At 39.0% G+C, this 26279-nt stretch overlaps 2 protein-coding genes across 4 annotated transcripts; one reads left to right on the top strand and one right to left on the bottom strand.

Moving 5' to 3' along the window:
* The first annotated feature begins 3160 nt into the window (after positions 1 to 3160).
* On the top strand, positions 3161 to 25096 carry LOC141403940 (uncharacterized). 3 transcript variants are annotated; one of them, XM_073987057.1, is made up of 3 exons: positions 3161 to 3873; positions 4021 to 4045; positions 21717 to 25096. In XM_073987057.1, the coding sequence occupies exons 1-3, from the start codon at positions 3595 to 3597 to the stop codon at positions 22043 to 22045; spliced, it is 633 nt and encodes a 210-aa protein (XP_073843158.1). In that variant the 5' UTR covers positions 3161 to 3594; the 3' UTR covers positions 22046 to 25096. The 3 variants fall into 3 exon arrangements, with proteins under 3 accessions (XP_073843158.1, XP_073843159.1, XP_073843160.1); XM_073987058.1 differs by having other exon boundaries at positions 3388 to 3873; positions 21732 to 24974; XM_073987059.1 differs by lacking the exon at positions 4021 to 4045 and having other exon boundaries at positions 3409 to 3873; positions 21717 to 24735.
* On the bottom strand, positions 4079 to 7773 carry lush. The gene is made up of 5 exons (XM_073987060.1): positions 7617 to 7773; positions 7406 to 7546; positions 7288 to 7323; positions 5652 to 5766; positions 4079 to 4221 (listed from the first exon to the last, which is right to left on the bottom strand). The coding sequence occupies exons 1-5, from the start codon at positions 7683 to 7685 to the stop codon at positions 4133 to 4135; spliced, it is 450 nt and encodes a 149-aa protein (XP_073843161.1). The 5' UTR covers positions 7686 to 7773; the 3' UTR covers positions 4079 to 4132.
* Positions 25097 to 26279: the final 1183 nt, after the last annotated feature.

Genomic DNA, 26279 nt, shown 5'->3' with positions numbered 1-26279 from the left:
CATATCACCTTTTTATTGATTATAAAGCAGCATTCGACAGTCCCCATCCGATCAAAGGTATTCCATGCAATGTCTGAATTTGGTATCCGCGCAAAGCTCATCCGACTCATTCAGTACCAAAAGAAGTTTCAGACATGGAGACAGCCTTTTGTGTGACCTATTCAACATTTTGCTGGAAAAGGTAATACGAGATGCAAATGTCAAAAGAAATGGCACAATTTTCACCAATAGCCACATGTTACTTGCTTATTCTGATGACATAGACATCATGGGACGATCAGTAAAGGAAGTAACTGATACCTTTAGGAAGGTCGAAGCAGAATCTGCGAAAGTGGGTCTGGCGGTAAACGGCGAAAAGACCAAATTGATGGTGTTGACGCGCAAAGCGTCCATAGAGCTTGGACCAACTGTGGAAGTTGGTACCTACAATTTTGAGGTAGTTAAAGACTTCGTCTACCTCGAAACCCTTCTTCGCTGCCATAAGGTTGCCTGTCCATTAACTTATCCTGGGAAGAAATCCCAACCGGTATGGTGGAACAAGGATCTTTGCGAACTGCGGAAAAACACCAAAAAGTTGTATAACAGGGCGCACGCGACGAAACTTGACTGTGACTGGGAATCGTATAAAGCGAGTTTCAACAAATACAAGAGGGAAATTGAGCGCGCCCCAAATCCTTAGTGCCCTAAGGCTACATGAATTGAATCGGTGGCGTGACAGCACCTATGGACATGCATGCATTCTTCGGGAGCTAGGACCAAACCTTAGCTTAAATCTGCAGGGGAAAATTAGCGACTACTTATCACCAATCCAAAGATTTCAAGGTCGTTATCCCTAGTAGAGATGACTGGATCCGTAGTAACCCTCCTCTGGACGGTCTGGCTTTCTACACAGACGGTTCCAATATGGAAGAAGGTACCGGAGCTGACGTCTACTGCGAAAAGCTTTGTCTCGAATACTCATATATGTTGGACAGCGACTGCAGTGTTTTCCAAGCAGAAATCTTCGCGATCAAAATGGCTGCAGAGTTGATAAAAAGTCTGGATGCAGAGATCTTTGAACCGGTGAATATCTTCGTTGATAGTCAGCCGGCTCTTAAAGCCATCAATTCCTCCAACATCAAGTCTGAGGCCGTTCTTGAGTGTAGAACTACTTTGGCGAATCTCACACACGCTGTCCGACTCTGCAGGGTACCGGGACACTGTGACATTGTGGGAAACGAGAAGGCAGATGAACAAGCAAGACATGGATCACAATCAACAAGTCTAGCAAGCACAGACTCAATCAAACCACCCATAAGTCACCTTTTTCGGAGAGTGGAGACGTTCTTTGAAGAACGAGCCAATGAACTACGGCATAATGAACCGATGTGCAACGTGTCAAAGGCCATTTAGCCGACTCTATCAAGAAACAGAACAACTTCACTCTTAAATTTGAGCAAATCAGAAATCAGGGTATTGACGGGAGTCATTGCCGGTCATTGTCGGTAAATGGCAGAATGATTGCAGGCTCTGTGAAGGCGAGGAGGAAACGGAGACTATTGAGCATATTTTATGTCGTTGCCCGATGTTAACTCGAAAACGATATAGATTAACAGGAGTATGCTTTCCTCCAAGCTTAACCTTCTACTCAAACATGGAACCAACAATCATAAATAACATCATCAAAAATTTGAATTGGCTGGGACGGCGCGACCCATAGGCGTAACCCTTTGTAAAAGAAAGATGGCTTCTTTAGAATCTTTCTAAAGGAGAGAAAGCTTCTATCGGTCCTTTCTAAAAGAAAAGCTTCTATAGACCCTTTCCAAAAGACAGAAAGCTTCTAAGGGCCCTTTCTTAAAGAAAGGGTGCTTCTATAGTCCCTTTCTGAAAGAGAGGGTGTTTCTATAGTCCCTTTTTGAAAGAAAGGGTGCTTCTATACTCCCTTTCTGAAAGAAAGGGTGCTTCTATAGTCCCTTACTGAAAGAAAGGGTGCTTCTATAGTCCCTTACTGAAAGAAAGGGTGCTTCTATAGTCCCTTACTGAAAGAAAGGGTGCTTCTATAGTCGCTTACTGAAAGAAAGGGTGCTTCTATAGTCCCTTACTGAAAGAAAGGGTGCTTCTATAGTCCCTTACTGAAAGAAAGGGTGCTTCTATAGTCCCTTTCTGAAAGAAAGGGTGCTTATATAGTCCCTTTCTGAAAGAAAGGGTGCTTCTATAGTCCCTTTCTGAAAGAAAGGGTGCTTCTATAGTCCCTTACTGAAAGAAAGGGTGCTTCTATAGTCCCTTTCTGAAAGAAAGGGTGCTTCTATAGTTCCTTTCTGAAAGAAAGGGTGCTTCTATAGTCCCTTTCTGAAAGAAAGGGTGCTTCTATCTATAGTCCCTTTCTGAAAGAAAGGGTGCTTCTATAGTCCCTTTCTGAAAGAAAGGGTGCTTCTATAGTCCCTTTCTGAAAGAAAGGGTGCTTCTATAGTCCCTTTCTGAAAGAAAGGTTGCTGCTATAGTCCCTTACTGAAAGAAAGGGTGCTTCTATAGTCCCTTACTGAAAGAAAGGGTGCTTCTATAGTCCCTTTCTGAAAGAAAGGGTGCTTCTATAGTCCCTTTCTGAAAGAAAGGGTGCTACTATAGTCCCTTTCTGAAAGAAAGGGTGCTTCTATAGTCCCTTTCTGAAAGAAAGGGTGCTTCTATAGTCCCTTTCTGAAAGAAAGGGTGCTTCTATAGTCCCTTTCTGAAAGAAAGGGTTCTTCTATAGTCCCTTTCTGAAAGAAAGGGTGCTTCTATAGTCCCTTTCTGAAAGAAAGGGTGCTTCTATAGTCCCTTTCTGAAAGAAATTGTGCTTCTATAGTCCCTTTCTGAAAGAAAGGGTGCTTCTATAGTCCCTTTCTGAAAGAAAGGGTGCTTCTATAGTCCCTTTCTGAAAGAAAGGGTGCTTCTATAGTCCCTTTCTAAAATAAAGGGTGCTGCTATAATCCCTTTCTGAAAGAAAGGGTGCAAACTTTTTTGAGGGTTAGTAAGGACAGAAAGTTCAATGAACCAAAAGTTCACCCCATAAACCAAGTTCACCACCCCATATCTATTGTAGCAGCTAGAAGGAATTCCAAACGTGTCATGTGGCCAACATTCCCCTAGACACAGAATGCAGTACAGTAAGTGGGTGGTTTTGTGTATGGTGGTGGTGGGTATTACTTACAGTTTACATTGACTGACAGACAGGCTGTTGTAGTGTCAATGGTCGGGGTGTTGTTATGAAAAGTGTTTGCCGTGGGGTGGTTGAAATTATTATCTTTAGACTTACACACAGACACTCTCGCAGCTACTTGTGTACATGTACGCAATTTTAGGAGCAGAAATACCAATACATTTTCTTTCTCTCCGTTGAAAGTAGATACCATCATCATCGTTGCAAAGAGTAGAACATGGCATTGTTGTGCTAGAAGTAGTTTATAGATACACGATTTCGAAACCATACATACGCTTACAGGAACAAGGATATTATTTTTAAAAATAAAATTAAGAAAAAGAAAATTGTTTTGAAGTTCGGTTTGGAAGTGAAAATTTAGGAAATATTACTAAAAGTTAAAGAATTCCTAAAGAAAAAAAATAAATAAAATTATAAAAATGCGTGCCCATTTCGATATTCCTGCCTCACCCGATACCGATGATGGTGAGATTTTGGAAACAAAAGATAGCCAAAAGTCACAATCCGTTAGTAATAATAATGGCCAAATTGCTGGCGGTGGTGGCAACGGTGATGAAGAATTAAAATCGCGTATTATGGAATTTAAAAGTGATTCAAGTAAAATGGCTGTGCTGGGTGAATTCATTGACGAAGTGCTAGAAAAGGCTGAGGAAGAAGCTAATAAACAGCAAGGCGATACCACAAGCAATTCGCAACAGGTATGTACATACAAACACACTCCTTTTGGGTGTATTGTGTTAGGCCTATGTAGTACTGACCCTTCCCATGCATGATATAGAATAGAGAGAAGAGGGAGAAAACCCAACTTATTAATAAATTTCCTTTTTTCTCACTCACTTTTTCAGAGTAAAAATAAATCCCAAAAACAAAGTAAGTCAACAACAATAGCAACAATAATCAATATTTTTTCTTAACTTTGGTTTTTATTCCGTTTATTTTTGTTTTGCCACAAAACTTTTATGGAAATTTATATACTTTTGGGTTTGAATAATATAAACATTTTGTTGTAAAATACATCTTGTCGCATGGGTCCTTGTAGTCCTTTTCTGTAATAGAAAAATCATAAAAAAGTAAATAAATAAATTAGTTCCCACCTGGTCTGTAGCGGAGAATATTTTGCAACAACCTCAAATGTATGTAAATGTCGGAAACTCCATTGCTGTCTTCTTAAAAGGGGAAGAGAATTGTCCCTAATATATTTTTAAAATCCAGGAGCCTTGGCTTGTTTCCCTAAAATATTTTTAAAAATCCACGAGCCTTGGCTTGTTTCCCTAAAATATTTTTAAAAATCCACGAGCCTTGGCTTTGTTCCCTAAAATATTTTTAAAAATCCACGAGCCTTGGCTTTGTTCCCTAAAATATTTTTAAAAATCCACGAGCCTTGGCTTTGTTCCCTAAAATATTTTTAAAAATCCACGAGCCTTGGCTTTGTTCCCTAAAATATTTTTAAAAATCCACGAGCCTTGGCTTTGTTCCCTAAAATATTTTTAAAAATCCACGAGCCTTGGCTTTGTTCCCTAAAATATTTTTAAAAATCCACGAGCCTTGGCTTTGTTCCCTAAAATATTTTTAAAAATCCACGAGCCTTGGCTTTTTTGTTCCCTAAAATATTTTTAAAAATCCACGAGCCTTGGCTTTGTTCCCTAAAATATGTTTAAAAATCCACGAGCCTTGGCTTGTTTCCCTAAAATATTTTTAAAAATCCACGAGCCTTGGCTTTGTTCCCTAAAATATGTTTAAAAATCCACGAGCCTTGGCTTGTTTCCCTAAAATATTTTTAAAAATCCACGAGCCTTGGCTTGTTTCCCTAAAATATTTTTAAAAATCCACGAGCCTTGGCTTGTTTTCCTAAAATATTTTTTAAAAACCAAGAGCCTTGGCTTGTTTCCCTAAAATATTTTTAAAAATCCACGAGCCTTGGCTTGTTTCCCTAAAACATTTTTAAAAATCCACAAGCCTTGGCTTGTTTCCCTAAAATATTTTAAAAATCCACGAGCCTTGGCTTGTTTCCCTAAAATATTTTTAAAAATCCAAGAGCATTGGAAGGTTCTCTAAAGTATTTTTAAAAATTCCACGAGCCTTGGCTTGTTTCCCTAAAATATTTTTAAAAATCCACGAGCCTTGGCTTGTTTCCCTAAAATATTTTTAAAAATCCACGAGCCTTGGTAGGTTTCCTAAAAATATTTTTAAAAATCCGCGAGCCTTGGTAGGTTCCCTAAAATATTTTTAAAAATCCACGAGCCTTGGCTTGGTTCCCTAAAATATTTTTAAAAATCCACGAGCCTTAGTAATTTTCCTAAAAATACTTTTAAAAATCCAAGAGTCTTGGTAGGTTTCCTGCAAGGTTTCGACGCTTTTCAAATACATACACCTACAGACCATCTCTGATTTATATAAGATATCCTTCGCCTTACACCCCTTTGCACAGAATATGGCATGGAACAATATACCGTGTACAATAGATACAACTACTTACGAACATCCTTGCAATTATTGAGTGCTTCTATTGCCTCAGCCTGTATTTCCTTGGGTAAAATTATAGGTATTTGTGCTGTGGCCTTTGGTATACTGAAGTCACCCTTTTTTGTTACCTGAAATGTATGGGAAAATAAGAAAGATTATTTGTGAATATATAAATGAAGTGATATTTGTATAGAAGACCTGAGGAGAATTAGATACATAAGTAGTAGGTCTCTATGTCTGGTCCCGGTGAATCGTACAGACCGATTTGGCTTTTGTCGCCCGTAGCGAAGACTCCTGGGGTTTTATTCTTCGTCATAGTCAGAAATAGCTTTCAAGCTACCGATTATCGGAAGAAATATAACACTACAATATCGCTGCAAGTAGCACATTAGGAGAGATTCATTCAGTTCGACAACACAATGGCATGCTCAAGTTGCAGTACTTGCACAGGTGTTATGGTGAGGCAAGACAGGAGGGATATGCATGATCTAGAGATAAAGAGGTGCAACGTTACAAGAGAGGCACGATAAACCAGAGTAGTTTTAGTCCAACTAAGGTCGATCAAATTTCCAATCGCCCCAATTATACCACTGGTCATTCTCTCAAAAATGTGTCTGATCGAAATAATGGTTTTAGACCCGAAATATGGTTGGATGAAATCAGCATCAGACATCTCGGATTTGATTTAAAACTGTTCGTCCGTCGTTCTGGTCGTGGGTCGTGCTTTTTGAGTTTGATTAGAGAGGATCCAGATAGAGCCAAGTAAGAGCTTTCGAAACAAATGTGGACCACATGAAAAAAGTCCTCAACTCAACTCACATTTTTAGAGGAAAGTGAAGCCCATAACGTGGATCTTTGAATATGTAACTAAGTAATCTCTTTGAAGGACTTAAGAGTACTCTTGGTAAGGGTCAAAAGTCATGAGTCGAGGATTCAACCAGAACCGGACGTTCGATAGGAGAGTGTTGGTGTCGCTTGACTTTTCAAAGGCTTTTGATGCTGTCAATCACTCCACAGTGTTTGAGGACATCGAGTGGACAACCCCGACCAAATTTTAAACGTTGGAAGCCAGTCGTTCTTGGAATTCAGGAACAAGAAGACAAAGACCCTTAAAGTGAAACAGTGCCGCTCTAGACGGCACTGAGATCATTAGGTATCCGGTTGATTGTACCATTCTTGGGTCGGTTATCTTCCCTAATGTGATTTTGTGATGCGTTTTAGGTCGAATTCCCCACTGCACCAATTGCATGATTTTACCCTACTATGGAACTCGACCTAGAAACGCCTAATTTCATAAAATTTTTTAATGAAATTCACGCTAGTGTGGACTGGGACTAATTAACATAGAACTGTGGAACTTAACGAATCAGGAACCCATATAAAAGCTAATTAAATGCAGTAGGAAATGGAGATTGATTGGCCGCACCTTCAGAGCAAATGTTCATAGCCTAACCACGATGGCGTTAGAATGGAATTCCCAAGGAATCGAGGTCGATTAAAAAACACCTGGCCTAGCGACAAACAATAACCCAAGAAGTAAGACAAAATAACCTTACTTTGAAAGTTGCAAAAACAAAGGCAACTAATCGTGTAAAATGGCTATGCTTTGCGGAGGTCCATGCTCCCAAGAAAATATTTTTTATACTCACCGTTCCTGCAAGTTGAGCTACACACTTCGTATAACACTGGAATGCAAAAAAAAAAAAAAAAAAAAAAAAAAATAAAACGTACATAATTAAAAAACCCAAACTATTTTAAAATATCCACCTTTATATCCGAAGAATTTTCATCGATTTGTTCGAATCGTCCATAACGTAAATTATCCAAAGTTTCCATTGTATTTTTGAATTTGGGAGCACAACCATTACGCATCATTTCTAAACTTTGTTCGAATTGTTCCATAGTAACCTAAAAAAAAAAAACAAAACAATTAAAAATGTCTCAAATTTATTGCACTTCCTCCACATTAATTACTTACTGCACTTATTGCTGTTATCCGTAGAAGGTATAATAAGAAGAGCCTTATTAGGATACAAAACATGAACATTTCGATGCAAGTTGTTAAAAAATGTCGTTAAAATTCGGAAGAGTACAATTAATAATTTCAAAGTAGTTCTAACAAAGATTTCCTATATCAGCAATTCCTTATATTTATAGATTCTCATTTTCGTATGATTAGGAAACAGAAAACACAAAATAACGTCGTAGCATGTCAAAACTACCATTATTATGTTTAGTATCATTACTAATTACAACATTCCGAACTGTGTAATTAAGAAAAATCATAGCAAATTGAGACATTTTAATTACTACCCGTTGCAATTGTCACATTATACTTTCTTCTTTGTTTACAGGCGATTCTGATTAATAGGAATTTTTATAACTCAAACTTAATAAAATTATACTGAATTAACCTCCTTCCTTTACCCTTGAGGCCGCTTATGAAAACTCCTTATAAAAACTCTCCTACAATAATTTTATTTCGCCCAAAAAGACCCCCTTCACTCCGTCTTAAAAGAGTCTCTTTACGTTAGGTTATAAAATACGATATATAGGCATAACTAGGCGTTCACACCAGACAATTTGTCTTAAAATACAACTCATTACTTATTAACACATAAGCGGAACAAGTGGCTAGACCAACTGATGCAATGCAACATTGGTGCAGGAATAAGTAAATTGTGGGCAACGTTGAAATCACTCTCAAGTCCGGAAAAGAAGGATGACAGAACGGCTGTTACTTTTAACGGCGTGACAGTAACTGACCCAAAGAGGTGCGCGTGTTATTTTAACCGGCAGTTCATAGAGCACCCCGAGAGTGATAGGGCGAAGAGAAGTGTGCTACGCCTTATAAGAAGAGCTCTTCCAGCTGAGGAGGTACCACCACAATTTACGATGAGCGATGTTGCAGATGCCATCCGAAACGCTAAATCATCCAAAGCGTTGGGCCCGCACCGAATATCGATGGTAATGCTTAAGCAGCTGGAGGAACCTGGAGCTGAGTATTTAACAAGTGTTCTCAACCTATCGTTAGCCACCCATGTTGTACCGGATTTCTGGAAAGTTGGCAAGGTGGTCCCGCTACTGAAGCCTGGCAAGGATTCCAGCAGGCCGTACAGGCCGATTTCACTCCTGTCACCAGTAGCAAAGATCCTGGAGGCGCTACTCCTCCCCACGATGAGAAGGTGTTTTCCAGTTGCCCAACATCAACATGGATTTCGGAAAATGTATAGTACTACAACAGCATTAGACGCCATATCCACACATATCAGTAGAGGACTGAACCAGAAAAGGCCGTACGACCGAACAGTCATGGTGGCTCTTGACCTATCGAAGGCCTTCGATACCGTCAACCATGCTAAGCTGTTCGAGGATATAGAGACAATTAATCTCCAGCCATGTTTGAAACGTTGGGTAATCAAGTATATGTGTGGACGCCAGTTGTTTGTAGAAATCAGAAACAAGAAGTCCAAAACCCGTAGAGTGAAACAGGGAGTTCCCCAAGGAGGGGTGATATCTCCGGAACTGTTTAACCTCTACCTTTCTGAAATTCCACACCCTCCAGACGACATAGAGATCGTGATGTATGCGGATGATTGTACGATCTTGGCGTCGGGTCCTATCGTCGATGACATATGTGATAGGTTAAATGTCTACATAGCTGACATAGTGCAGTTCTTCCATCTGAGGAATATGAAAATATCCGCCGCTAAATCCACAGCCACGCTGTTCACCACAAGGACGGCTGAGATGAGGCTCCCACTGAACATATTGGTCGATGGTGCACTGATTCCGACCACTAACTACCCTAAAATACTGGGTGTAACGTTCGATAGCATGTTCCAGTCGTTCGCGCATGCCACAGCTATTTGCAATAAGATCAGAAGAAGGAACAAGGTTCTGAAGTCGCTGGCCGGCAGCACTTGGGGTGCTGATAAAGAAACCTTGTTGACCACCTACAATGAAATAGGCCGGTCTGTGGTAAGCTATGCAGCGCCAGCGTGGTCCGCAAAGGTTAGCGCATCGCAGTGGAAGGAGATTCAAACCTGCCAGAATGCCGCCCTGAGGACTGCAACAGGGTGCCTCCTCATGACACCAGTGGACCATCTTCACGAGGAGGCGAAGGTTTTACCGGTGCGCCAGCATAATAAGATGTTGTCGATGCAGTACCTGCTTGGATGTTACCGCAGTGAGCATCCCTGTCACGATTTGATGGACAGGCTCCCCCCACCCATGCACGTCAGGAGAGACCTTCATGATCTAGAGAGAGAGGTCCAAAGGTATAAAAGAGAGCCGCACACCAACATGGTCGCGCAAGCAGTACGAAGATACAGTGTGAATGCCGTACTTGGAAACCATCCCCCATCCATCGCAGCAGAAGAACGCAGCTGCCAAGGCAAACACATTTATTCAACTGCCCAGCTAGCCCCACTCACCTGTCTCCTCATTCTTTATGGACGCAACCAGTCCAGGTTGCAGAATTCTTTAGTCTGGATACAGAGGAACTTGATAACTGAAATAATACACGAACGAACATACAGTATGCAAAGTTCATATTCGTACACCCCTTAAAAAATGAATAAAATCGTTATTAATTCCATATTTCATGTGCAAATATGAAATAATTGATAGGAATTACCATAACGAAGAAAGATCTACGAATAGCAAAACAAATTTTTAATTAATTCCGTCATTTAGGTATAGATGGCGCCTGTGTGGGTGGCAAAGTTCGTATTCGTACACCTATAAGCACTATATATTTGGAGTTTTTAAGGATTTTCAAAGAAAAATACCGCAAATTTTTTCTCTTTTCTTCTTTTGGAATGCCTCTGCTACAGAAATCTGTAAAAATAACGGTAATTTTATTAAAAATGTTGCATGAATAAAAAGTCGGACGAATATTTGAAATACTTAAGAAAAATGTGCTGGATATGATTAACTATTGCAATTTATTCCCGAATTTTGGACGAAAGTAGTAAATAACAGTCCTCCTTTAACAATATTCGAGGTCTAATATGAAAATAAATGTTGTCAGCTTTTGGAAATGCAAAGAAACGTAATCCGGGCTTAGGTAAAGTAAACACATTTTTGGTTTTTACTTGGTAAAAATTCGTTTTATATTTGACATAAAATATATTGAAGTTTTAGAATACGGTTTCGAAAATCATTTTATGTCGAAAACTGTGAGAAATTATGAAAAAAAATGAATCTGTACAAGTTTTCATACTGTCTACGTACGACTGAAATTCTACGCTTACAATGAACGAGGGTTATGGCTGCCAAAATTGCGAAAATAATGGTTTTTACTTCTTGAAGATTATATTTCTTTACCGAAGGAACCAAAATGAGCACAAAAATGTCAAAAGAATGAAGTAAAGTGTCCAGGAAAGAACGTGGGGTAACCTTTTGAAGAAACGAATTATTTTCGGGCAAATTCTATTCCTTAAAAATTCATTATTCCTCGTAATTTCCGATATGTCTTGACATAAAATGATATTCTAAAATTTCAATACATTTAATGTCAAATATAAAACGAAACTTGCGATTTTGACCAAATACAAACCAAAAATGTGTTTACTTTACCTAAACCCGGATTACATTTCTTTGCATTTGCAAACGCTGACAACATTTATTTTCATATTAGACATCGAATATTGTTACAGAAGGACTGCTATTAGCTATTTTCGGGTAAAATTCGGGAATAAATTGCAATAGTTAATCATATCTAGCACATTTTTCTTAAGTATTTTAAATATTCGTCCGACTTCTTATTCCAGCAAAATTTTTAATAAAATTACCGTTATTTTTACGTATTTCTATAGCAGAGGCATTCCAAAAGAAGAAAAAAACAAAAATTTGCGATTTTTTGCTTTGAAAAACCTTAAAAACTCCAAATATATAGTGCTTATAGGTGTACGAATACGAACTTTGCCACCCACACAGGCGCCATCTATACCTAAATGAAGGAATAACTTAAAAATTTGTTTTGCTATTCGTAAATTTGTCTTCGTTATGGTAATTCTTATCAATTATTTTATATTTGCACATAAAATATGGAATTAATAACGATTTTATTCATTTTTTAGGGGTGTACGAATATGAACTTTGCATACTGTATATGCGTTGCTACAACAACAACAACAACAAATTGTGAACGAAAAACAAAAAGAAATTGATGATTTTCATTCATAATTTTACACATGTTTTTGCAGTTGTCGGGACGCCTACGTCACAGGCAAGTTTTGGATTTTTGACAATGAATACATGAACTCAACTGTCCTGTCATGTGTAAACGCTGGGTAAGCGTCTGTCATTCATGCAAGGCTTTCTGGTAAAAGAAAGAAGAACTATTTAGAGCAAATTTAAAGTCTTGTGCCAGACTATGAAAATTTTCATTAGAAAATTCTTTGTTATTCTCTTTTAAATTTTCATTGACGCCCACTCACTTATATGAAATCATATGAAAATTTTGATATTTTCATTGATTTTCATTGCTTTAAGAGTTACGAATTTGAACACAAAGAAATATTTCAGATTATAGAACCTTGTGTACAGAGTTTCACCCCCTTCACACCTCTTTTCATAGTCGGGCATAAGACAAAGAATTTTTACCTTTGCCACTTATGAGAAACGACTTAAGCCGAAAAAACATCCAACGTTTTAGTAAAATTGGGCGCCATTTCTGATGAAAGAATAAAAGAGCAAGGGAAATATAGTTCGAATTTTTCTTTATTCTCTTTTCAGATATGACGCCCAACTTTAGGTTAGGTTAGGTTTAAGGATGCTCAGCCCTCTATTATAATAGATGACTGCTTCACTAGGAGGCCTTTGGTCCAATGTGTTCAACCTGTATAGGCTATTTTGAGATGCTGGAAATGATGATTTAAAGATGATGGTGTATTGCTTAGATGTTTGACGATGAAGAAGATGATAGAGTGTTGATGCAGCTTGATGAAATGAGGATGATGGATAGCGGTGAAGAGATGATGGTGAGTGTAGGGGGCGTATCTGGAAAAGTGAAAAAGAAATTTTTTATTAAGGGTTGCTAGTGATCTTTGCCAAGCCATGCTAGATGTCTGGCAAAGTTGAGTAGGACGATGGGATCTATGTTAGACAGAAAGGTCAGAGTGTCTATCTCATATCTGCCTAGTGTACGGTATCTCCTTGTTTGTAACATGGGTCACGTACAAAGCAGATGTTCGACAGTCTCTATTTCCTCCGCATCTTCACATAGTCTGCAATAGTCAATGCCACTGTCGTCCCATTTTAAAGTTAGGGATATCACTCTGCAGTGACCTGTTATAAGTCCCAAAGACATAAATACAACAAGATAAGACATTTTTTTTGCTATCATTCTTCAGTGAAGGGCTTTTGAATTTAACATAATGTTATATTACGATATGGTGATATAACATTTTTTTCTTTTATACATTTTTACGTATTTAACCGAATTTACCGATCCAATTGACATAGAATTATTCTTGAATAGATCCTTGAATTCATAAATTTCGTTTCTCATACCATTACATGAAATGTTCCTCCTTGGTTGCGATTTTGAATTAACTGGTAATGTTTCTATACAAAGTTTTGTAAACATATTTTTGTTGCATGCATTTTGTCTAGTCTTAGTTGTATTTATGTCTTTGTAAGTCCAACCGCGATTTTCATCCCTTACTTGTCAAGTGAGAGGATGGAAGCCGTTCTTCGACGAGAAACCACAGGCCAATAGTCATCTTTGATGTGCTTTCTCATTGAAGAACTCCCGAAGTTTGCCGATGTAGAGACACATCGGTGGCCGGAAGGTTTCATAAACTGATAAGTCGATAGACCTAGAGCCACCTCGAGCCAGTTCATCTGCTACCTCGTTTCCCATGATGTTGCTGTGGTCCGGTACCCAACATAGCTTTACGATATCGTGTATATCCTGCAGAGCTCTGCCACTGTCGTCCCATTTTGAAGTTAGGGATCTCACTCTGCAGTGACCTGTTTAAGTCCAACCGCGATTTTCATCCCTAACTTGTCAAGTGAGAGGATGGAAGCCGTTCTTCGACAAGAAACCACAGGCCAGATTGCCTTGGATACCCTACAACCAGGTTCCAATAGCCATCTTTAATGTGCTTTCTCATTGAAGAACTCCCGAAGTTTTCCGATGTAGTGACACATCGGTGGCCGGACGGTTTCATCAACTGATAAGTCGATAGACCTAGAGCCACCTCGATGATGTTGCTGTTGCCCGGAACCCAACATAGCTTTACGATATCGTGTATATCCTGCAGAGCTCTCCTTGAACGCCGCTTGACTATCGACATATATAGTCACCGGTCCTGTAAGACTGCCTTCAACCCCTTTAACCAATTCAGCTGCTTTCCTGATAACAAGAATCTCCGCCTGAAAAACACTACAATTATCGTCCAGCTTATATGAGTTTTTAATTAGTGGATTCTCGCAGTAGACGCCAGCGCCAGTACCTTCTTCCATCTTGGATCCGTCTGTGTAAATTGCCAGACCGTCCAGAGGAGATATGTTCTCAGTCCATGCGACTCTGCTTGGGAATATAACGGTTAAGGAGTCAAACTTGAATGAGGTAGGCATATAATCGCTAACGCAACCATTGTCACCTAACTCAAGTTGACTATCAATTAGTTTTAGGACATTCGAGTGTCCAAATTGTGAACCACCCCAACAACCTGACTCCCGTTGGATGTGTTTTCAGCTTTAAGCACGAATGACGTCCTGTTTGTCTTAAAGTATGAGACACCCAAGGTTGAGATTCTTGTATAAGTCAAGTTCCTGAAATGCGGTTCGGACAGCCCTTTTTATTTTACCACACTAATATTCGAATAAAGATTTGAATTTCGGGTTAAATAGTAATATTCGAATCGAACGGACTTTTTTTATTCACTTTAAGTCATCCTTTGAACACGTTTTATTTTACGGGCATCAACAAGTCTGTGCCCTGCGTTCATAAAACTAGGGCGTACGACTTGATCTCTGACTTGGTAAGATTAAATTCGATACCTTTCATCTAGGTTCGGTGATGTCAGATCTTCGCGGTTTCCTCGCAGTAGAATTTGTTGAGTTTTTCAAGGAAATTTTTAATTTTTGGTTAAATAGTAATATTCGAATCGAACGAATTTTTTGACCTAATGTTAAGCTTTCAAACTTATGGACATCAAACAGACTACGGTTTTTGTTCATAAGACTAGGGCATCGACCGAAAAGCTGAGCGTTATTGTTGTATTCCCTCTGATAAATGACGCCACATGGCAACCCGTCGTTTCTTTTGGGTCAGACCATCTCCCCATAATTGTCTCCATCCGTAGACCTCCCGATTTCATCTTCTTTGAACGCCACAATTTCATCAACCATGTAAAACCATATTGGCCGAGTTTCAGTGAGTTCACTAAGTGCCGCTTCAGTGATATGCCCAACCCTTCTGATGTTCGGGTAGCAAAAGAGACGTTCCGAGACATAATCACTGCTGCAGCCGCTCGCCATATACCAGCTGGTCGAATACCCGAAGTGAGACCAAATTTTCCAGCAGAGGCGACGAGATTCCCAAATGAGCGTGATAAGCCGTGTCAACCCCAGTGACGCCAGAGTCAGGGTGCCGACACTGGACGTTAACAGATTGGTCGGTTAGCATAATCGGAGCAAGTGTCTAAATCATCTGAAAAGTTGCAACATTGGAGCCGGAATATGTGAATTGTGGGCAACGGTTAAGTCATCCTCCAACCCTGGAAAGAAAGAAGATAGGACCTCAGTCACGTTTAGCAATGTTACGCCGACTGATTCGAAGAAGTGTGCAAGCTATTTAATCGACAGTTTGTCCAAATTCATATTAGGCAATTTTCCTTGGGGAAATTTGTTGGTTAGAGAGGTTACTGAGAGGCAAATGGTTACCGTATGCCTCACCTCTCTCCTTCCAAGTGACAATTGCCGCAAGGAAAATTGTCTAATAAAAATATGGACATTGTCGAGCAATCCGGGAGTGACATAGCGAAAAGAATAGTAGTCTTCCTGCCGATAATGTACCACCAATTTACAATGGATGATACTGCGAATGTCATTAGGAACGAAAAATTATGTAAAGCGTTAGATCTAATGAAATCTCCATGGTAGTGCTTACTAAAGTTCTCAACCTGTGGCTAGCCACCCGCATCGTTCTCAAAGTCTGTTCTTCCTCGAATGCTACTCTGAGAGCCATCCTATTCACTACATGGTATGCCATCCCGGCATGTCAGAAAGGATCTTCATGATCTGGAAAGATAGTTTCAACGTAACATGAGAAAACTTCTAAATCAACAAGCCTATCAAGCAAGTTTAAATAACAACTATCGTGTAAATCCCGGAGAATATCGGGATAGTGCAGCCTTCTAAATTCCCATAGGGCAAGGATTAATGGGTCTGAGACTCCAGCAATTGCCTGTTGAGTTCTTGCAGAAACATTGAGCAATCAAGTATCTCTTTGTGCGTTCAATGGTGTTCCTTTTCCACCATAGTTGATGGTCTCCAATAAAGACTTACTATATGTATTCAATAAGGACTCAGATAGTCCATAAGGACTACCTTTAGATGACCATACAGTTTGCGTATATAGACTCCTTTATATATTTATTATTATTATATATATGGCTTATTTGCTTTTATATGGTGTTCCCTGTACTACATTGCACTGGGCATATGGAAGCGTTTGAGAGTTGGAAAAAGTGTAGGCAAAAATAAATATAATTGTTTGAAAAAGAAAATGCAAGCAATCATTATTTACGAAGAAGACTCGTCTGTTTTGTCAATTCATTATTGATGTAACAGTGGGCGAGGTATTACATCTGTTATAGAATGACAATTCATTATGCCCGTTGAAACGTTTAATTGGTTCATTTGTAAATAAGCAGAAGTTTATTTACCTCCATGTTCAGTACTTTTGGTTCTTTATACAAAAATATATTCCTTTGAAATAGTAATATTCGAATCAAACCGGGAATTTTAATCTTGCTCTCTAGATTGCCTAGAAACTGAGGTATCTATAATTCTTTCCGAGAAGTTAGTATTTTGCAGATGACTACTCCTTCTCTGGCCACAGGTATATTAGGTTCAAAATATCAAGGCCACCGCCAAACCCGATAACATTCCTTAACAAATCCAAAACAAACTGGACCAAGTTGGAATTAAATTAAGGTACAGACTAGGGCAAGAAGAAGATGAGGAAAGTCTAAGTAAAGAGGGCATTGACAGTAAAGTCAACAAATTAGCCGAAGCCCTGGTAAATTCTTTCGAGGATAGTTGTCGCCTACGAGAAAGGAAGTCTGCCTACGAAAACCCCTAGATGACAGGGGAAATTCGTAACAAAGGCAAAGTGGTCCGTAGACTTTACAATAGAGCGAAACGAAAAAAGTTAGCTGTATTCTGGGACAACTACAAATCAAAACTAAAAGAATACAACAAACTGACAAGGAACGCCAAACGCAACTCCTGGAAACTTTTCTGCGAACAGGTAGATATCGTAAACGACGTATCAAAAATTAAAAAGTTTCTTTCCAAAAACAAACCGAGCTAATGGTTGATGAAATGGGAAGGAAGATGGAAACAAGCGAGGAAACCTTAGGCCTTCTCATGAGAACACACTTCCCTTCGAGCACTGCGGCCCAAACAGTGCTTTCGACGGAAAATGTCCACGCATCAGAAGAAGTACGAAAAATAGACAACTCTATGGTAACGCAAGCCATAATGAGCTTTTCAGCAAACAAAGCAGCAGGACCCGACCAGATCTCCCCGGCCTTTTTTGCAAAGGGAAGTGGACTACATTTCGTCCAAGCGGGTCAGAATTTTCAACGCGTGCTTAAAATTTTCGTATACTCCCATAGCCTGGCAGGAGGCACGGGTGGTTTTTTATACCCAACCAGGTAAGGCAAGTTACACAGTACCAAAATCTTATCGCCCGATAAGTTTAACTTCTTTCTTACTCAAGACAATGGAACGGGCAGTCGATACCATGAGCAAGAGCAAAATTCCCAACGACATGTTGAAATATAAACAACATGCATACGTGAAAGGTAGATCAGTGGAAACCGCATTACATGAGGTAGTACACCACATAGAGAGGACTTTCGAAATGAAGATGTACACACTCGCAGTTTGCATCGACATAGAAGGTGCTTTCAACAACGTCAGCACGGAAACGCTGACCCACTCCTTAGACGGATTTCGTGTCTGAGGAACTGGACAGACGACATGCCAAGAAACAGATGGATAAGCTGCGCGCTACATGACGTAACAAGAAGAGACAAAGTAGGGTAGGGAACACCAGAGGGGGGATTTTATCGCCGCTTCTGTGGGTCACTACCATAGTCTACTAAGGTCCTTAACCAAGGCAGGATTTGAACTAGTCTGTTATGCAGACGACGTTATAATACTTCCAGAGGAAAGAATCCAAATCTACTTTGTAGGAGAGCCGAAGAGGCTCTAAATATAGCTTACAACTGGGCTAGACAAAGAGTTCTTAATGTTAACCCGAAAAAAAACCAGAGTTATGTCTTTTCAGTAGGAAAACGAAATTGGGCTCCTTCGAGGAACCAGTTTTCCTGAATAAAACAATAACTATATCTCCAAAAGTTAAGTATCTAGGGGTAATTCTAGATATGAATCTTAAATGGAAAGACCATATTCAGGAAAGGGCTGCCAAAGCACACAGATGTTGGTCAACTTGTAGAAGTGCTATAGGCTCAAAATGGGGTTTTAATCCAAGAATGATACACTGGCTATACAGAAGCGTAATAATACCGATTCTTACTTACGCATCTGTTGTATGGTGGACAGCTATGGACAAAAAATACAATGTGGAAACATTGCAAAGAGTCCAAAGAATGTGCTGCCTAAGCATTAGCGGGGCGATGAGGACTACACCAACTAGGGCTTTAGAGACAATTCTATTTGTCCACCCGATAGAAATACAGGTAAGGTATGAATCAGCCATCGCAGCTATAAGACTGAAAGCGATGAGCGAGTGGATCGAAAGAGACCACCAAACATACCACCAAAGCATATTACGGGTCACGACGGGTGAATCTATATATCTAATAGTATCGGACCAGATACCTGAATCAAGTGAAGTAGCTCTGTGTGAAGTTCTAATACCGGACAGAGATATGTGGATCGATGGAACCCTAGCACAGATTCCCGCTGGAAGCTGCGGGTTTACGGACGGGGCTGTGTCGTTGTTCAGTCCTTCTTAACCTGCGTTTACTCATGACAGGACAGTTGACTACATGTATTAATTGTCAAAAACCCAAAACTTGCCTCTGTGACGTAGGCGTCCAGACAACTGCAAAAACAGTTGTAAAATTATGAATTCAAATCATCTATTCCGTTTCGTTTTCCGTTCACATATTTTGTTTTTCTTTTGTTGCACCTCAGTCCTGTTGTCTTTTTGTTATTTAAAATAGTTTCGTTTTCATTTGTTCAAAAATTTCCGTGTTTACTGTCTACGAAAATTACCAGACAGTGTCGAGGCAACTAGCCAAATGTTTGTATGTATTAGTAAATCAAAGTTGTATTTGCAGACAGTCTGTGTAAACGCCAAGTTAGATAGCAGATTTATTGAATTGCTTGGTGTTGTTAATTCTCATGGACTTAGTTTTCTTGATGTTAATCTCAAGTTCAACTTTGCGAGACAATCTCTCCAGTTCTTCTAAGTTTGACTGCTTGTTGTGTATTTTGTGAGAAAAAGACAGACATATGTACATCATTCTCAGAATCTAATTCTATGAGAGACACCATGTTAAGCCTCTTTTCTGAAAACATACTTCCCACTAAACAATTGTTGCCGAGCGCTCTGATGTTAGATTTGTTTAAGAGTTTTTTTACGAAATTTCTTCAGAATTCGAAACTAATTTTTGTGGAAACTCCAATGCTCTTTTCGAATTTCCCTCGACAAATTGTTCCGAATTCTGCGAACCGCTTCACACAAAAACGGACATGTTTTGCATGCGAAGACGGCATCGGAAATAGAAACTTGTGCAGAGATTTCGGTAAGATTTCGGCAAAAATTGTTTAGTGGGTTCATTCATTATTGCTCCCGTGTTGGTGAAAAACGCTTGGCTTTCGTTCCGTTGTGCAGGACTGAGATTTCTTCATCCTCGTACATCGCTCTTATTATTCGTATTATATTTTGGGGTAATCCCTTTTTGTTTCCCATATGGCAGTTCGTCTGATGGTGCGGAAGGCTTCATTGAAGTCGATACATATTTCAAGTCGCCAGTTTTTATATGTAACTTCACAACGATGCATTTCTTCCACGTTGGAAGTAGTCTTTCTTCCTCCCAAGCTGATATGATTGGAGTTCGAAGTAACTGTAGAGCTTCTCCGGCAGCTTTGTTGGTTTTTAGTCGTTCTATAGCCTCTTTTTATCGTTCAAACTGGGACGGTTACACGGGTTTGTCTCCTGGTACACCTCCTATTTGTGAGACTATCTGTTATCCGTATATGCAATTTAAGTAAGTAATGACAGATCGCACTACTATTAGAATTATATCACGTTTATATATAACCGGATTTAACAAACCCACTGAGTTTCAAATGTCAATTCCTTTGCGTATACGTCAAGTAAATCCTCATTAAGAAATTTAACCCTTTAGAAGGCTTTAATATAAACATGGCCTTAGGCCCTTTTACTGAATCGTGTTCAAATAAATCTTTGGATTAAATAGTAATATTCGAATCGAACGAATTTTTGTTGACTTCAAGTCATCCTTCTAATGCATCAAATTGAACGCTTTGCCGCCTGATTTTTTGGCATGCTTCATAAAAGAATGATGAAGGAAAGGGCAACCTTGTTCGGCATTGGCTCCGCCTCCTGTAATATTTTATTTTTATTATGTCAGAAATAAAGCGAGACAAGAAAGCCAAGCGGCGAGGCTTCTTATGTACCGATGCATTAAGTAAGGTAAAGGGCAACAGTGTTCGAATTTAGCTTGACCTAATGTTATAGCTTTGTTCCTTTGCTTTTTTAATGGAAAAATGGTAAAAGAAAAAAATCAATGTTGCCTTATCATGACAAGTTTAAACAGAAAAAAAAATTAAATTTTCTTTTTTAATTTCACTGTTTTTAACGTTGATTTATCAGCGTTCGCTGTTTTTGTTAATTTATTACTTCATTGTTCTACCATTTTATAAACAAAGAGATTTGCATGATAGCCTGAGGTAGAAGAGAAGTCCTTTTTTGTTCTCTCTCTTTAAAAAATTGCTTCTAGTTTTACCATTTTTTGGGGTTATTTCTTCACTGTTCTACCATTTTATAAACGAAGAAATTTGTATGATAGCCTGAGGTAGAAGAGAAGTCTTTTTTTGTTCTCTCTCTTTAAAAAATTGCTTCTACTTTTTCCATTTTTTGGGGTTAAGTAACGCTTTGCAGGTTAAAAATGGTAACCTCAGGCAAGTAAAGGAACTTATTTAAGAATGTCATGCTTCATATTTACCGAGGCCTAGGTTCATAGATGTCCAGAAATGACGCAAAACTTTAGCGAAACATTGATTGTGTTTTCGGCTTTAGACAAGATTGTCTAATTAGTTATGCGGCTTTTACATCTACGTCACTTAAGTTGTTAATTCCATAAAATATATGTCAAATAAATGACGTAAATTCCCAAAACACCTGTTCAACGAAAATATTCTCACCACGTTTAGATTTGCAATTCACCACTGTACAATTTAAGATCCTAAGCAAACATGTATTTGCAAACTTAAGAATTGTAAACTTTTGTTCGTAGTCTTTTATTTTCAACAAAATGTATTTTGTTCTTCTAATAAAATTTACGCAGATGTATATAAGGCACTTTTAAAAAAAATTTTAAATCTTATTTCCCCAAAATTTAAATCTTTATTATAGCACAAAAAATATTTATACATATAAGCATGAACTAATAGTTTCTTCTTTCTTTTCTTTTTTTCGTATAATATCGCACCTTCTTTTGCTCTTTCTGCATCTGTACAAATTTACATCAACTGTAAAAATACAAATTACGCTTTTTATTCAACATAACCTCAACATCTACATATGATATTTCAAATTACTAAACTAAAGCTTTCGCTATACCAGATTTCAAGAATGGCAAAGTGGTCAACAAGGCACGAGGATTTGTGGTGCGTCTCTTTGAATCGATATGCAATTGTGCTAATAATGCGACAGCTGCACCGGCACGTTTTAAATTACGAAGTGGCAAAAGGGCGGCCTCTACCACAGATGCCCCTGAGACAAATGGCAAGGTTGAAGCCAAACGTGAAGATAAAGTTAAGAAGAGCGTTTCGGTAAAAGAGAAAAAGAATGAAAAAATCAAATTTGCAGATGAGGCAAATGATGGTGGCGAGAAGCAGCAGGAGCAACAGCAGCAGGAGGCAATAGAGTTGCAATAAGGAGTGATAATGAGCATGATCATTGAGTAAAAAAGAAGAAGGATGAAAGAAAGCAAATGCAACAAGCTAAAGCAAATTAATACACCACATTCAAAAAATATCTCTAGAAGACTTAAACAAAGTAAACAAAAAACCAAAGCAAAACACTATTGTATAGCAATACTAAATGGCTTAGAAGAAGAACTGAATATACCAAAAAATCAGAATTTAGGATAAAAGAAAAAAGTAAGAAAACCAAACTCTTTGATAGCACCGAGCTCAACACCATCCAAAGGTTTCCTAGACTAGTTTACAAAACAATTTACAAAACATCTACAAATTAAATGGCGATTCTTATAGTCTAGGGAGGAGTAGCAGCCGCAAACAACATTACGGGATATAAGGCCAATAAAGACTTCAGATATCTTGTCACAAAATATCACAGATTTGAGGATGAAGCCAATAGCATCTCTGACGGCTTTCTTGGCCTTGCATCTTAAAAGAAATAGAACACATACCAAAATATTAACTATAGATGTAATTATCAATAAGTAAAACAACAAAACAATCATCACTTTTAAATGTCAATATAATGGATTTATACAAATCGTCTAATAGTAACACAATGGTCCACACACACAATAAGACCACACAGAAATAGTAGCAACTCAAAACTTAGTTTCAAATTACCAAAATAGAATTCAGTTTAAATAAAGACAGAGATGCATAAGCAGCGTGGCATTCTCGAGATTGGATGATAATCCTTGATCCGTTGAGTAGAAATGATTTAAGCAGGGACCTTCGCTGCCATTTATGTCACATGCCTAAAGTCGAAAACACATCCAACGTTTCAGTAAATTTGGGCGTCATTTCCAACAAAATAATTTAGTCTTTTATTAGAAATGACGTCCAACTTTACTGCAACGTTGGATGTGTTTTCGGCTTCATGATTATGGGTTAGATAGTAATATTCGAATATACGGAATTCTGTTTTGCCTATTTCGACAGAAAATTCTTTCTATTGTAGATCCTAGCACGCCGTTGTATGCCACAAAAACTTTTCAATATTTCTTCCAGACATAGAACAGTTTCGACTGTCGATTTCATACATATATCGGTCCACTGTTTGGTAGAGTTGGAGCCCAACTCTACTGTTTGGTGTACCTCGCACACAAATTTTTAATTTTTTTTTCGTCAAAGTCAGTTTCAGTAAATGCCTCAAATCGTTTGAAAAGTTTTTTTGCTGCATGTTTTTCTTGCAGCCCCAATTACGAGGTTACACTTTTTTTAGGGGACAAGTTCATTCATCCAGAGATTATGGCTCAATAGCTTCAAAACAACCGTGCCGACAAAAAACTAAAGTGTGCTCGCTAAGTTGTCTGAGATCAAGTGTCAGGAGTTTGTTCTCTGGTTATTTTAGTGGAACAAGGGTTTGTGCCATGGGTTCCAGTGAGATGGTCTGGGCAGATGTGGAGCGATTCTGCCCTCAGGGATTCATCTGTGGTTCATTTATTTGGAACTCCATGATGGATTCTCTCTGTTGTGGGAGTTGGCGACAACATTTAAGATATGTGTGTATGCACATCGAGGGTAGAGGTACGTACGGAGGATGCGTAGAGGCATGTACAGAATAGTCCGAGCGGGTTAAACGGCAAATATGTCCTAGGCAGATGTAAAGGACACATTTGCCCTCATTTTATTGGATAACGTACTCTCTAAGTTGTCTGAAATCAAGCGTCAGGAGTTTGTTCTCTGGACAAGTTATTTTAGTGGAAGAATGGCTTGTGTCATGGAATCCAGTGAAACCATCTGGGCAGCCTTCATCTGTGGTTAATTTATTTGGAACCTCATGACGGATTCTCCTTCTGACGTGCGAGTTATAGACAACTTTAAAGATCTGTGTGTATACAGTTGATCCGCATATAATGACTGAAGGTGAGACTCGTGCCGAGTTGAATCGTTATAGTGAGCAGGCTCTGGGTATAGTGGGGGTCTGGAGTTTCCGAGTGGGTGTTGAGGTGGCGAGTGAAAAGACGGTGCTAAGGCAGGTTAGCCCATAATCGATCTTAAACGTGTCGTCAAGAAGTTTACATGTTTCTCATCTTGACCGCTAAAACCATGGCGCACCAGGGCACGGTAACAGTGATATCATTCGTAGGCCAGGGCCCCGTTTTGGGATTATCTAGATAACTCTTAGAAAGTGGTTGACCTCCACAGAGCTCCCAGGCCTATCTCGCAGCCAGAGATTCACTGCATGGGTTTCACTTCCATCCAGGGATGCCAACTGCTCCGAGGTAAAAATCGCTACAGCCACATACGCACCATAGTTTTGTAGCGATTTTTACCTTAAAACAGGTGACATTCCCGCTTAAACAGTGGTTTTTGTACGTCAAAAATCACCACAAGTAGTGGGAAAACTACCAACTTGGCACCCCTGCTTCCCTCTAGGTAGAAGGATGAGGTTTATTTTTCGCCAGAAAAAGTCTCCTGCCAGATTTCGTAGTTGACTCGATTACCGGTTAGATCTCGTAACCGAGTTACTTCCAGTTTCGGTCCCATGTGACCGAAGGGTTGGTAAACCCAGTAAGACTGGGTCCGCGAGGTCGTTATTCCTGTTGTACCCCTTTAAAGAATACCACTGAACATGGCATACGTAAGTGAGCACGGTGCGCCTTAACTACAATTAAATGAAAGGTGCTTACACCTGAGAAGTTTTTGCGGTTTCTGAAACTAAAATGTTCATAGATAAGAAGAATCAAAAAAATCGCCGGAGGGATTTTTTAATAAATCGCGGCCAAAGTTCACATTTTTGGGGCTTTTTTAGGTTTTCACGATTTTGCTTGGAAACCGCAAGCCCTATCGAAATGGGTTGTAGCAGTGAAAATTCTCTACAATATTGTCTTTTATGATATTTTCGTAGGTATAACCATTTTTGAGATATAGAAGTTCAAATTTTAACAAAAGGTGATGTTGCTGGTAGGGTCAGAAGAGTTTGACTGACTGACTGGGGATTGAGCAGACGCCCATTGTGTACCATATATTATATGGTATTCTGTTGTGGTTCGGCAAAAAGTAGGAATTTATTCGTGGAAGTAGGAATTTATTCGTGGCGCTACGTTCGTAACGTGCCGGCCAAACTTTTTTAAGAGTTTCAAAGTGATTTTCTTAAGGCTTTCCTGCTCTGCTGCATTTCTGATAAAATAACAAAAAGGAAATGGGCAAAAGTTCATGCATTTTTGTCCGTTATTAACCGGTTGCTTGACCGCGGGAGCCAGATACCATTATTATCTAGTCTAGCAGTTGGTGCTGTCCTCCTTGTGACAGCATCGCAGTGGCTGTGGTTTAGTCACGCGAGCACGGCTTTTCGTTCGAATATGGAATTGCATTATCAACAAGGTGATTGTCCTATGGAAAGTCAGGAGTGTTAGATGGGCTTCGCATCTAACCAAGAAGGTGGTCACTTCCAAATACGTGTGAGCGAATTGGTACTCGTACATCTGTGCGGGGGCGTTGCTAGATGCATTGTATTCACCCGGTGTTAAGAGCACCGTGAGGTAGACCCTATGGTAGTTACTTACATTAAGCTCCACAACTTATGTCCTGGAATCCAGAAAAGTTTAACGATTTTACAGAGCCCTTCTGCAATGCAGTAGTATACGTTTAATGATTTGAGAGCATTTAGGGGCGGAATAATTACTTTGCAAATCAGCGTGATGGATGTTTTTGATGAGTCACGAGTTTATTTTCCATGACTTGAGAGGTTTATAACAGCCTGACATTGTATCTGCTGCTAACTGATGGCATGAATCTCTGATTGGAAGCTATTTTCAAGCTCATATGAGTACTTTTTAGTAGATTTTCGCAGTAGAAAGAGGTGGCAGTAATCGCAGTAGAAATTATATTACTATCGCCAAATTCAAGCTGACTATTGTATGTTCTTCATCGTAGCTTGAAACTGGGCTTATAAATTAATACAACCTATAAAATATTGGCCTCAGGATTTCCACTTCCCGACAATACTTCGCGATTGGGGCTAACTAGTAATATTCGAATCAAACCGGAAAGTTGTCTTTAAAAAGTATGTCCATATCATTTTGTTAATGAATCGGAATGTACTCATTGATATGAGAGAAGTCTCTCTTGTACTTCACGGTTGGCGTTAACTAGTAATATTCGAATCAATCCGGAACTTTCTTTTGACATTTTCCGTAATTTTCTTTATATCTACACAATTCTTAAGGCCTGGATACATAAG

The sequence above is a fragment of the Musca autumnalis genome, unplaced genomic scaffold, assembly GCF_047663935.1.
Source record: "Musca autumnalis isolate F117 unplaced genomic scaffold, ASM4766393v1 scaffold_4, whole genome shotgun sequence".
NCBI classification, from domain to species: domain Eukaryota; kingdom Metazoa; phylum Arthropoda; class Insecta; order Diptera; family Muscidae; genus Musca; species Musca autumnalis.
This window is presented reverse-complemented; position numbering and strand designations above follow the sequence as displayed.